The sequence below is a fragment of the Orycteropus afer genome, unplaced genomic scaffold (genome assembly GCF_000298275.1).
Source record: "Orycteropus afer afer isolate SDZICR_OR568_19922 unplaced genomic scaffold, OryAfe1.0 scaffold00092, whole genome shotgun sequence".
NCBI lineage: Eukaryota > Metazoa > Chordata > Mammalia > Tubulidentata > Orycteropodidae > Orycteropus > Orycteropus afer.
The window spans coordinates 758,021-771,245 of record NW_006921679.1 but is presented as its reverse complement, the minus strand read 5'-3'; the positions used below and the strand labels follow the sequence as shown (position 1 = coordinate 771,245).

The 13,225-nt window shown below is 43.4% G+C and overlaps 1 protein-coding gene across 1 annotated transcript in view; it reads left to right on the top strand.

Moving 5' to 3' along the window:
- Positions 1 to 13,225, top strand: part of CRYL1 (crystallin lambda 1) — a 332,669-nt gene that overhangs the window by 300,762 nt on the left and 18,682 nt on the right. Inside the window, exon 6 of the mRNA XM_007942526.2 lies at positions 2,591 to 2,696. Within this exon, the coding sequence (XP_007940717.2) occupies positions 2,591 to 2,696 (106 nt within the window). The remainder of the gene's footprint in view (positions 1 to 2,590; positions 2,697 to 13,225) is intronic.

The window sequence follows — 13,225 nt, the reverse complement described above, 5'->3', positions numbered from 1 at the left end:
AGGATGTGTAAATTATCACTGGTGACTGGAATGCAAAAGTTGGAAACAAAGAAGAATCACCAGTAGTTGGAAAATTTGGCCTTGGTGACAGAAATAATCCTGGAACTCGCATGGTAGAATTTTGCAAGACCAATGACTTGTTCATTGGAAACACCTTTTTGCAAAAACATAAACGGCAGCTCTACATGTGGAGGGAAAGCAGTGGTAGGGTCCAATCTCTGTTCTCTCTCAACATCTTGGGTGACCAGTGATGGCTGCTTCTGAATTCCAGGAAGTAAAGAAGTTAGAGCAGGTACAGGAGGAGAGGAGAGGAGGAGCCCCTGGGTGGTGCAAACGTTGCTTAACATGCTTGGCTGCTAACCAAAAGGATGGAAGTTTGAGTCTACTCAGAGGTACCTGGGTAAAAAGGCTTGGTGATCTACTTCAGAAAAAAATCAGCCATTGAAAACCTTATGGGCCACAGTTCTGCTCTGATGCACAGGGGGTCATCTGGAGACCCAGTGGACTCCACTGCAACTGGGTTTGTTGGTTTGTTTACAGGAGAGGAGGAACAGTAGAGGGCGTGATACCTTCCAGTTCCCAGAATCTGGAGGGGCTGGAGGGCAAAGTCACTCCTCCCTGTGACCGTGGATCTGGGTGAAGCTGTGTCTTGAAGGGAAAGGTAGATGAAGGTTTCCTCCCATGCACACCTCTTAAATAAGATAATGAGCAGCTCTTTCAAGGATAGGCAAAGGATTTGCCCTACAGCCCAGTGTGAAGAAATGCTATCCCACTTGTCTGAGCCTGTTGATAAGCCTGGTGCCTGGTAGCTGTGCCCTCAGGAGTGGGCAGAGCTGAGTGTTCCCAGGAAGGCCACAGTGAGAGGGCCATCAGATACCCTCAGGTGGTGGTGCTGTCTGTCCCCACAAGGCTCTGCCTATTAAAGGAACCCCTCAGGGAACATGAATTGGAACTGAGGATCCACTGTCATTTAGTGAAGCTGGAGGGTGAAATATGACATCTGACAGTTAGTGCCCAAGTTGAAAACATCCGCAGATGAGGTACAGCTTTACAGTGAGCTGACACCATGTGCATGCACAAGTGTGTTTCGTTCTGAAAGGAGTTTGAGAGGCCAGCCAGTTTGACCCTTAACTTGCCTCTTGCTTTGCAATTCATACTTGCAAGAGTCTTGGGCCCTATCTTTGCAAACACACCCACAGTTTTGAACTGTATTTCATTAAAGAGCATGAATTCTTTACAAACTCAGTAATGGCTAAACAAAACTGACCTTTTAGGTAGGAGAAGCCAGGAGAGCAGTTTTCCTGGGTGCTTTTGTTTTGTTTTGTTTTGTTTCAGTACGTTTCATCTTCTTCCCCCAGACCCTAAGGCAAACATATAGGCATCCTGCTTGGCCTCCCCTCCATTCTCTCTCCCTTCCACAAAGTACAGGTGCTGTGTAGGATTTTGGGTGGAGATGAAGGGAAGGCAGTGGAGGTGGGTCCCTTAAGGTAGAAAGGAATTTATTATGGGTTTGGAGAAGATCATAGACTTCAGTCTTCAGTATGGATTACATCTCAACATAAAGAAAACAAAACTCCTTGGAACTGGACCAATAACCAACATCATGATAAACAGAGAACAGATTGAAGTTATCAGGGATTTCATTTTACTTGGATCTACCATCCACACCCACGGGAGCAGCAGTCAGGAAATCAGATGTCATATTGCACTGGGCAAATACACTGCCAAAGGCCCCTTTAAGGTGTTAAGAGGCAAAGATGTCACTTTGAAGACTAAAGTGCGCCTAACCCAAGCCATGATATTTTCAATCGCTTAATATGCATGTGAAACCTGGACAATGAACAAGGAAGACTGAAGAAGAGTTAATGCCTTTGAATTATGGTTTTGGTGAAGAATACTAAAAATACCATGGACTGCCAAAAGAATGAACAAATCTGCCCTGGAAGAAGTGCTTCCAGAATGCTCTTTGGAAGTGAGACTGGCCAGACTTTGTCTCACCTACTTTGGTCATATTGTCAGAAGGGACCATTCCCTGGAGAAGGGTATCATGCTTGGCAAAGTAGAGGGTCAGCGAAGAAGGGGAAGATCCTCCCCAAGGTGGATTGATACCGTGGCTGCAATGATGGGCTCAAGCATAGCAAGGATTGGGAGGCTAGTGCAGGACCAGGCAGTGCTTTGTTCTGTTGTACATGGGTGGCTGTGAGCCCCAGCTGACTCGATGGCACCTAACAGCAATGGATTGACATGGTGGCTGCTACGATGGGCTCAAGTATAGCAGGGATCATGGAGCTGGCGCAGGATCTGTCAGTGTTTTGTTCTGCTGTGGAAGGGGTCACTATGAGTTGGAAACGACTCAACGGCACTTAACAACAACAGTGGAAAAGATGAATTTGTATTTGAGCATTTCACAAAATAATTCTCTTTTCAGAATCTCTATATGTTACAGTTTTGTCTTGCAAAATTTTATCAAAATACTGTTTGAGGAGAGTACTTTGAAGTGATGCTCTAAAGAAGTTAGACTGAAAATGGTAGTAAATGGATTTGATTTTCCAGTAACTCATCTCTTCCCCACCCCATTTCCCCCCTTTAGGATGGAGTAGTATCTCCCAGTGACCTGGACCTTGTCATGTCAGACGGATTGGGGATGCGGTATGCGTTCATCGGGCCCCTGGAGACAATGCATCTTAACGCAGACGGTACAGTTTGTTCCATGTGCAGCTAAGATGAGAATCCATTGCTGCTTGGTGTTTTCATGGGTTTGTAAACTGTCCGATTCTGTGACTCCTTACAACTGGATGGAAGCAATAGGATGTATAGTAGACAGCAGCAAGTGGTTGGCTGGATGCACGCGCACTGAGATGTAGGTGTGCAAGGAAACCAGACCTGGGGCAGGAAGAGCGTGCTGAGCAGCGTTAGAGACAGGTGAGGTGATGGAGAGTTCACTGCATACCATCCAGCCTGGCAGAGGCAGCAGCTGTGTATCCTGATAAGGATGATAAAATTACTTACAGAAGCAAGGAAAAAGAAAAGATGGAATTGGAGACTCAACTTACCTGAACCTCTTGTAGACCTGTCTTCTGCTTCTAGACGCACAGCTTCTGAGTTGCAATTTGCTGTGGGCATGTTTCCCTTTCAGAAGGCTAAGGGAGCAATTACCACTTGTATCTATTGCAGGCCATTTCCAAGGGGAAGGGTTGGCGAAGGGCAAGATTAGCAGGGTGGGGCAGGAGGTTACAGAGAAGCAGATTTCAAAAGGTTTTGGGGAAAAGTAGGTATGAGCCCACGATCTGGTAACTCTGAAAGAAAGATAAGAAGCAGCAGCTTCCAAGAATGAAACTGTTAGCCAAATTTTAAGTGATCCAAAAGAAAACATATTTGAAAAGCAAACAGGTAGTAAAACTGATACTAAATTAAAAGAGAAAGCCATATCAAAAATCTGGAAGGATGCACAAAAAACGTTACTATCTCTTGGTAACTTTTATTTACCTTTTGCTTTTTCTGGAGCTCTGGCAGTGACATGCTTAAGGCATTTGGCTGCTAACCTAAAGGTTGATGGTTTGAGCGCACCAGCCACTCTGCAGAAGAAAGATGAGGTAGTCTGCTTCCATAAAGATTTACAGCCTTGGAAACCCAATAGGGGTGGCTTTGAGTCAGAATTGACTGGATGACAGTGAGTTGTTTGTTTTTTTCCCCCCTTTTGAGTGCTGTCTTAAATTTCTACATCTATATTATTTTATTAATAATATTATTAAGTTTTAAATGTATGTAGATATGAGAAGAGAATATTTGTCTTTAGGTCCAGAGTCCACATTTAGGAGGAGCTGTGTGGCACAAACTGTTAAGTGCTTGGCTGCTAATTGAAAGGTTGGCAGTTCGAGCCCTGCCATCAACTCTGTGGAGAGAGACTTGGCAATCTGTTTCTGTCAAGATTATAGCCAAGAAGAGACCCTATGGGGAAGTTCTACTCTGTCACATGGGGTTGCCATCAGTAGAAATTGATTCTACTATACCTAACAACAACATTTGATAAACTAGAATTTATCCAGAAGGTGACCAGTGTGTGTGTGTGTGGGGGGGGGGGGTTTGGGGGGGGGTGTCTGTCTGTTCATGTCTCTTCTGGGGGTAGAACCAGAACAGATGACTGGAAATGGCAGGCGAAAAAGTTTGGGCTCAGTGCAGTGCAGGAAGAACTTTCTAGAACTGGAGCTGATATCCAAGAGAGACTCATGCTGTGAAGGGGTGAGATGAACGGATGGGCTGGCTGGTCACCTGTCAGGGTGTGTAGTAGAAACAGCTGCACTGCCGTGGAAGTTGGAGTGGGTGACTTTTTGGAGTCTGCTTGACTTTGATTATATAATTCCATGACTTTTTGGCAAAAAACCAAACCCCCTGCCATCAAGTCGATTCCGACTCATAGCGATCCCCATTGAGTTTCCAAGGCGGTAAATCTTTACGGAAGTACATTGCCCCATCTTCCCTTCGTGGAGTGGCTGGTGGGTTTGAACTGCCAGCCTTCTGGTTAGCAGTCAGATGCCTTAGGCACTACACCACCAGAATAGTTTTGACTATAATAATTAATTTCCAATAAATAATTCAGGACAGTTTTACTGGCCATATTCTCGCATGCAGCAGGTATACATATTATTTCTTGACTTGCTTTTTCTTAAGGTCAAGCATCTGCTAAGAGCTGCTGAGGGAAAAAGGGTAATCTCTCCTAGCATTAGTATATAAGTTTTGTGGCAGAACAACCATTAAACATAGGAGACTATTATAAATAAAGTAAGATGCCCACATAGAAGTGATGCCAAAGTTTTGAAGCATTGTTAAAACAAAGGCTTAGATAATTCCAAATGTTTTTTCCAACTAGAACCTCAAAAATGGTGAACATATTTAAGCATTTGAAATGTACATAGGCACTTCCTAATAACCACCATGTTTTCTCTTTTTCTTGAGAAAAATAAGATAATCCAAGTATCACAAGAAATCAGTAGACAGAAAACTGAGAACAGCATTGACTTTCAAACAAACAGAAGCAATGAAACCAGAAACTCAAGAATCAAATAGTGTGGCAGACAGGAAGGAGGCCCATTAACAATTTTTTAAACAAAAGCAAATATGATAAGAAAACCTAATAGGCTTAATATGATAATGGCAGACGAACGTAGTTTTCAACTTCAGAGCATTCCAACCACCAGAGTCAGACAGTTATAAGATCTGGCTGGGAATCGATGAGAATGCTCGTTATTCTTCCAGTGTTGCCCAGAATATATCAAGATTGGAGTTAGGAGAACTCTTCTTGTTTTCTGATACTGCTTTCATAAAGCTAGCATCTCAGGTTAGGGGGATATTAGTCTTAAAAGCTACTATCTATCTAGAACTAGTAAAAATATTTTAGGATTTGTTTTTAATCTAATAAAATATTACCTGAAAAACAAGAGTCCAGCTTGCCTGTTTTATCACTCACTACTTTCTAGAAGAGTCAGACGTGAAGGACAAGGGTTATGGCATGGTTATGGCTGAGGGGGCTAGTCGGCCTGAGCCGTACACTGGCTTTACCACTTACTAGCTGAATAACTTTGGGCAAGTTGCTAAGCTCACTTTACCTCAGCTTGCCGGTCTGTACAATGGGAATAACAGTGGTGACTACCTCACAGTGGTATTGTTGACAGTGAAACCAGACAGAAGCACTTAGTAGGATGGCTGGCACGTGCTAAGTCCTTAATAAATGACTTTTGTCTTGTTTGTTTAATCTACTACTCTCCTAGGGTGTTTTTGTTTTTGTTTTTGTTTTGGGTTCTAAAAAGATTCCTAAGTGCATGAGAGGAAAACACAAAATAAACACAAATGAGGACACTTTTGCCATGACATAGTGCCTAAGGTATTTGACTGGTAACCAGAAGGTTGGCAGTTCAAACCCACCAACTGCTCCCCAGAAGGAAGACTGGACAATCTGCTTCCATAAAGATTTACCACCTCAGAAACTCAATGCAGGTCACTGTGAATCTGAATCAACTCGATGGCAGTGGGTTTTTTTGTTTCTTTTTTTAGAGAAACTACAGAGTTTAACTGTTTGGTATGTGTGTCTCTGTTAGGCTCTTAGACTAGCAGATCAACAAAGATAACTGCCCCATCTTCTTAGGTCTGGTAGCCCCTGGGCCCTTGCTTAGTTTTCTCCATCTGGTAAATAACTGTCTCAGGCCTCAGCAGAGGACTCAGGTGAAGTGAATGGTGACTGTTTTTGCCTCACACTCACCTCTCGTGTGTACTTTTTTCTTGTTTTTCCATCGAGATGCCTGCTTCATGGTTTGGTTCATGTACTGGAGCTGTTACTCACAGATGGGAGCATGGCCTGTGTGAGGTCGGAGCCTCAGGGTTGGTCTCTGCCTCATCTGACCCACTGACCTCAGGCGAGTCATAACCCAGAGAGGAATTGAATACTCGAGGAAGAGTTGGATCCTGCTGTTCTGTGGTTTGGAGCCTTTTGGCTCTTGATACATTTGTGAAACCCATCTTGTAAAAGCAGAATTCACACAGGCATGGGTTTACAGGCTCTGTGGTGTGGGTAACCATCAGTGCTAAGACACTGACCACCAAGAGCTCATGTGACCCCTCACCCAGCATGCCTACAACCATAGCTTCCATCTGTGATGGATCTGTAAGGATGGAACCACTTGCAGCAGGCCTGCTCTATCAGTGTGAATGGGAAGGCTGGTCTACCACCTCTCCACCATTGGGGTATACTGCAGGTTCAAGATGATGCACCTTGTCACTCTTGAGGGCTTACAGCTGAAGAATTTCATGTTAGAAAACAAGATAAGATAAATTGAATCTGTTTCTTCTTTTTCCTTGTAATAGCATCTCTTAAGAATATAGGTTCAAAGTCTTCTAAAAAAAATTAAGCTTGAAGAAGAACAGAGCTGAAGAAAATAGAAGGCTTGGAAACTCACTAACCCACTGCCATCCAGTCAATTCCAACTCATAGCAACCCTATAGGACAGGGTAGAACTGCCCCCTAAAGTTTCTAAGGCTGTAAATCTTTATGGAAGCAGACTTCCTCATTTTTCTCCCATGGAGGAAGGGCTGGTGGGTTTAAACCACTGACCTTTTGATTAGCAGCCAAATACTTTAACCACTGCACCACCAAAGCTCCTTGAGGGCTTGGAAGCATAGGAGAAAAAATACAAGAGAAGGCTAATTTTGATGGAGGAGCTCTGGTAGTGTAGTGCCTAAGGCATTTGACTGCTAACCAGAAAGCTGGTGGTTCAAACCCACCAGCCACTCCTCGGAAGGAAGATTGGGCAATCTACTTCTGTAGTGATACTGCCTCAGAAACCCAAGGAGGGGTTGCTATGAGTCAGATCTGACTCAATGGCAGTGAGTTTTGAATTTTGATAAAAATGTAGGAAGGATAGACTAGGGGGATAAAAGATGAAGTTTGTTTTCATCTCTGATAAAATGAAATCGAGTGATTCCCATTCACTTCTTCTTTCATGGTGGGTAAGGCATTTGGCTGCTAACCAGAAGGTGAGAGTTCAAACCCACCAGCTACTTCACAGGAGGAAGATGAGGCCATATACTTCCATAAAGATTTACAGCCTTGGAACCCAAAGGGGGTCGCTATGAGTCAGCGTCAACTTGATGGCAATGGGTTTGGTTTTTTTGGTTTTCTTCTTTCATGCTGTAGAGAAGCCATAATTATTGTTAGAAGGAACAATCCTCCTTTCACTCTCCTCTCAAAGGAAGGTGACATGTTGGACAGAATAGTACAACTATTCTCATACATTTACTGGGACATCGTTGTAACTAATAAACCACAGTGCCACTCTTGAATGTGAGTTACCAGGAGCTTCTCGGGTTTCCAGTAACCGGAGAGCCTTCCTAATGCAAGATCAGCCCAGAGGCATATCCAGAGGTATCCACTCACATCTGTTCAGGCTCCAGAAGGGAATCAGACTTCTTTACAGATTGGCACGGCAGCTCTGCAAATGTCTTGGGAGGAGCACCTGCCATATTGGTGCTTTTACTTTATGTAACAGAAAGTGCATGGAATTTTAATCAGAATTTTAAGATGGAATTTTAATCAGTTTAATCAGAACAAATGGGGGGGTTATAAATTATATTGTAAACAAAGAATTTCACCATGTTTTATCCTATGTTGAAGAAATTAATTCCCTTTTTAAACTTTACAAATTTCATGAAAGGAGAAAATGCTTTAGAAAGCCCCTAGGAATGTTGAATGACTTCACAGGGACAGTGAAAGACTGAGACTCATTTAGGAATGTGAAGGAATCCAGAGATGAACTGCAGTACATGAATCGAATCCCATGGGTGACTTCCACTCACCTAGGAGCTCTGGTGGCGTAGTACCTAAGGCATTTGACTGAAGGTTGGTGGTTCAAACCCACCAGCCACTCCATAGAAGGGAGACTGGGCAATCTACTTCCGTAAAGATTTACCACCTCAGACACCCAAAGGGGGTCACTATGAGTCGGAATCGACTCGATGGCAGTGAGTTTAGTTTGGTTTTGGAGAAGTGACGGCAAAAGGGCATCAGATGAGCTTTTGTTTTCCCTGTTGTTGGAAGCAGCAATCAAGAAATCAGAGGACAATACTGGACTGGGAAAATCTGCTTCAAAAGACCTCTTTAAAGTGCTGAAGAGCAAAGATGTCTCTTTGAAGACTAAAGTGTGCCAAACCCAAGCCATGGTGTTTACATTCGCTTCATATGCATGTGAAAGCTGGACAATGAAAGGAAGATTGAAGAAGAGTTGATGCTTTTGAGTTGTGGAGCTGGCGAAGAGTACAGAAGGTACCATGGACTGCCAGAAGAACTAACAAATCTGTCCTGGAAGAATGCTCCTTGGAAGCAAGAATGGCCAGACTTTGTCTCACCTACTTAGGTCATGTTGTCAGAAGGGACCATTCCTGGGAGAAGGATATCATGCTTGGCAAAGTGGAGGGTCAGTGAAAAAGGGGAAGGCCCTCAATGAGATGTTGATACAGTGGCTGCAGTGATGGGGTCAGGTATGGCAAGGATTGTGAGGTTGGCGAAGAACCGGGCAGTGTTTTATTCTGTCATACATAGGGTCATTATGAGTTGGAGCTGACTCGATGACACCCAACAACAACAACAACAATTGTTATCAAGAACCTCTGGTGATGTAGTGCCTAAGGCATCTGACTGCTAACCAGAAGGTTGGAGGTTCAAGCCCATCAGTCACTCTGAGGAAGGAAGATGGGGCAGTCTACTCCCATAAAGTCTACTGCCTCGGAAACCCAGTGGGGGTCACCATGAGTTGGAATTGACTGGATGGCAGTGAGTTTGGTTTTTTGGTTAGTATTGTTGTTATCAAGTGTCTTCAGACCTGTGGCAACCTCATGTGTGCAGAATAGAACTGGTACATAGGGTTGTCAGTGGCTGATTTATTAGCAGCAGATTGCCAGGCCTGGCTTCCAAGGCACCTCTGAGTGGGTTCAGACTGCCAACCTTTTGACATTCAGCTGTTTGCACCACTCAGGGGCATGGGGTCATGTTCTTCCCATTTAATATCTTTGGACACTTCCTACTTACTTGATTCTTCATGTCTGTTGTAGCTGTTGTTGCATGCTATCACGTTGATTCTGATGCACAGTGACACACAGGAGAACTGCTCCATAGGGTTTCCTGGGCTGTAACCTTTACAGAAGCAGATCACCTGGTCTTTATCTTACAGAGCTGCTGGGTGGGTTTAAACTGCCAGCATTTTGGTTAGCAGCCAAACTCCTAACTGCTTGTGCCATCAAGGCTCCTTATATCTTTATCCACACCCTCCAAAAGAATTAACAGTAATTGTGTCTACCTTTTATCATCTTTAAGGAGCTCTGGTGGTACAGTGGTTAAGGCAACCAGAAGGTTGGTGCTTAGAACCCACCAGCTGCTCTGCAGAAGAAAGATGAGGCAGCCTGCTTCTGTAAAGTTTTATAGCCGTGGAAACCCAGTGGGGGTTGCTAGGAGTTGGAATCAACTCAATGGCACTGAATTTTTTTTTTTTTTTTTTTTTGGTTTTATCATCTTTAGTATGTATCTTTAGTGTCCATCTTCACAAATGGATAAAATGAAGTAAATACTTACTTTCTGGAAGAAATTAGGGTTGCTTTTCTTCCTCCAGAAATCCTTAGACCTTTAAGAAAACTTAGTCAGTACTGGAACATTTAGGGAATCTTCCAGAATTCTGAATTCCCATATTCAAGTTACACTTACATTAAATTAAATGAAAGTCCTTATTTTAGAAAGAGAGTAAAACTCACTGCCATCAAGTTGATTCCGACTCATAACGACCCCCATTGGGTTTCCAAGGCTGTAAATCCTTATGGTAGTAGATTGCCTCACTTTTCCTCCACTCAGGGCTGGTGGTTTGAACAGCCAACCTTCTGATTAGCAGGCAAATGCCTTAGGCACTGGGCCACTGATGTCTGAAGGAAGTCCTTGGGAGGTACAAATAGTTAAGCAATTGACTACTAGACAAAAGGTTGGTGGTTTAAATACACCCTGTCTTTTAAAATTTTAATTTTTATGTGCTACCAAAGACTTCTCCAAAAGAGTCAAAAGAGAACCTACAGATTGGGGAAAAATATTCGGCAATGACATATCTGACAAGGGACTTATCTCTAGAATTGATAGAAAACTCCAACTAACACCTCAACAACAAAAAGATAAATAATCTAATTAAAAATGGGCAGAAGACATGAATAGACACTTCACCAAAGAGGACATTTAGGCAGCCAATAAACATATGAAGAAATGCTCACAATCATTAGCCATTTGTTGTTGTTGTTATTTGCCGTCGAGTCGGCCCCGACTCATAGCGACCCCTCCTTGGGTTTCCGAGGCAGTATCACTACGGAAGTAGGATTTCCCAACCTTCCTTCCGAGGAGTGGCTGGTGGGTTTGAACCGCCAGCCTTCTGGTTAGCAGTCAAGTGCTTTAGCCACTATGCTACCAGAGCTCCATTAGAGAGATGCAAATCAAAGCAACAATGAGATACTATCTTGCCCCAGCACTAGCAGCAAAGTTGAACAAGACAAAATAACAAATGCTGGCAAAGATGCAGAGAGATTGGGACTCTGATACACGGCTGGTGGGACTGTAAAATGATACAACCACTGTGGAAAGCAGTATGGTGATTTCTTAAAAAGTTGGAATGAGAAATACTATTTGGCCCAGCCATCCCATTACTAGGTATATATCCTAAAGAAGTGAAAGCCAGGGCAAGAACAGATATATGCACATCCATGTTCATCACAGCACTATTTACAATAGCCAAAAGGTGGAAACAACCTAGGTCCGTCAGCTGAACAATGGATAAATAAAGTATGGTACATACACACAATGGAATACTATGCAACCCTAAAGAATGACGTAGATTCTGCAAAACACCACATAACATGGATGAACTTGGAGGATATTATCCCAAGTGAAATAAGTCAATCACAGTAGAACAAATATTGTATTAGTCTGTTACTGTAAAAAGTCAAGGAAAGGTTTATCTATGGAAGGAAATTTTCTTTGTTTGTTACCAGGGGTGGGAGGGAAGAGGGAGGGAACACTGTTAGATAGGTAGACACAAGTATTGATTTGGATGAAGAGAAAGCCGATGTACCAAATGTGAGTGATCAACATGGTGGCATTGAGGAAAAGAATGACATAGAGAGGTACATGGGAGGTACAGACAACAAAGATGAAACCTTTTGCACATATAGCACTGTGTTGTCAGTGAAGGGAAACATGGATATAGGGGTGGATAGATGGATGGACAGGCTGAACTATTAGGTATGTCTATGCAGGGGGGAAGTATGCATAAGACCATGTATAGGGTGGGCAGACAATGTTTCTACAAGTGTATTGGTATGTTCTGTAAGAATTCCCAGGTATATAGTACAGCTGACAAGGAACAAGGTTGTAGTCACTTCTTGGTCACAGCCAGCCCAGAGGGAGTGTGTAGTTGGACCCATAGGCTTGGTACCTTAGTTTCAGGGGACATCAAGCTCAATTGGCATAACATACTACACAAAGCATTGTTCCACCTCCTATTTTGGCGAGTAGTGACTGGAATCTTAAAAGCTTCCAAGCAGCCATCTAGATGCAACGATGGGTCTCTCCTCATCCAGAGCAAAGAAAAATGAAGAAAACCAAAGATTCATGGAAACAATTATTCCTAGCAACTGGTACACCATGCAATCCACAGCCTATATGACTATGAGACCCGAAGAACTAGATGGTGCCTAGCTACCACTGTCAACCACTTAGAGGAGGATCTATGTAGTTCCTGGATAGAGAGGGAGAACAATGTGGAACAAAACTCAAAATCATTTAAAAATAAAAATGACCAGGTTTGCTGGTCTGATAGAGCTTGATGGAACTGCTGAAACTATAGCCCCTAGCTACCCTACAGGTCTGGAACTGAACTCACTACTGTGGCTTCCAACCAAACAAAAGACAGGCACATGAGCTGAACATTTACATTAGGTAGATACACTCCTTGGAGAGAACAATCATGGGAGAATAGAAGGGCTGTGGCTGTGTATGTACAGGGAGATAGCTCAGGGGGCAAGAGTGCATAGAGGGAAGGACACAGGGAAGAGGTATCTATGGGGAGGAAGTGGGAGGGGAGCTGTTGCATTGTGGTAAATTGTAGTCAATGTCGGGAGACAAAGTGTATGTGAGCTGCTGTATGGAAAGTGAATTTGCTCTTAAACTTTCACCCAAATCACACACACACACACACAAAGATAAGGAAAACCCCTGTTAACTGCTTGGAAAGGGATCAGTACAGGAGATCATGGATGAAGTGGGAGAACAATGAGGAATCAAACTCAAAATCATAAAACAAGACCAGGTTTGCTGGTCTGATAGTGCCTGGTGAGACCTCTGAGAATATGGCCCCTAGACAGGCATATGGGGTGAACATTTACATCAGGTAGATATACTCCTTAGAGTGATCAATAGATCATGGGAGAACAGAAGAGCAGTATTTGCATAGGGAGACAGCTCTGGGGGCAGGAATGCGAGGAAGGAAATTTACAGGGAAGAGGTGGCTGCAGGTGTTGTACCCAGGCTGTAAAGGAGAATCTCGGAAGAGAAGAATATGCCAACCCACGACAATGCAAATGCAATAGGACAGTTTATTAGCTAACTTAAGTTAGGGTCTTTGCCCTTACCAGGTCAGTGGCTTAAGCAAAAGAACCC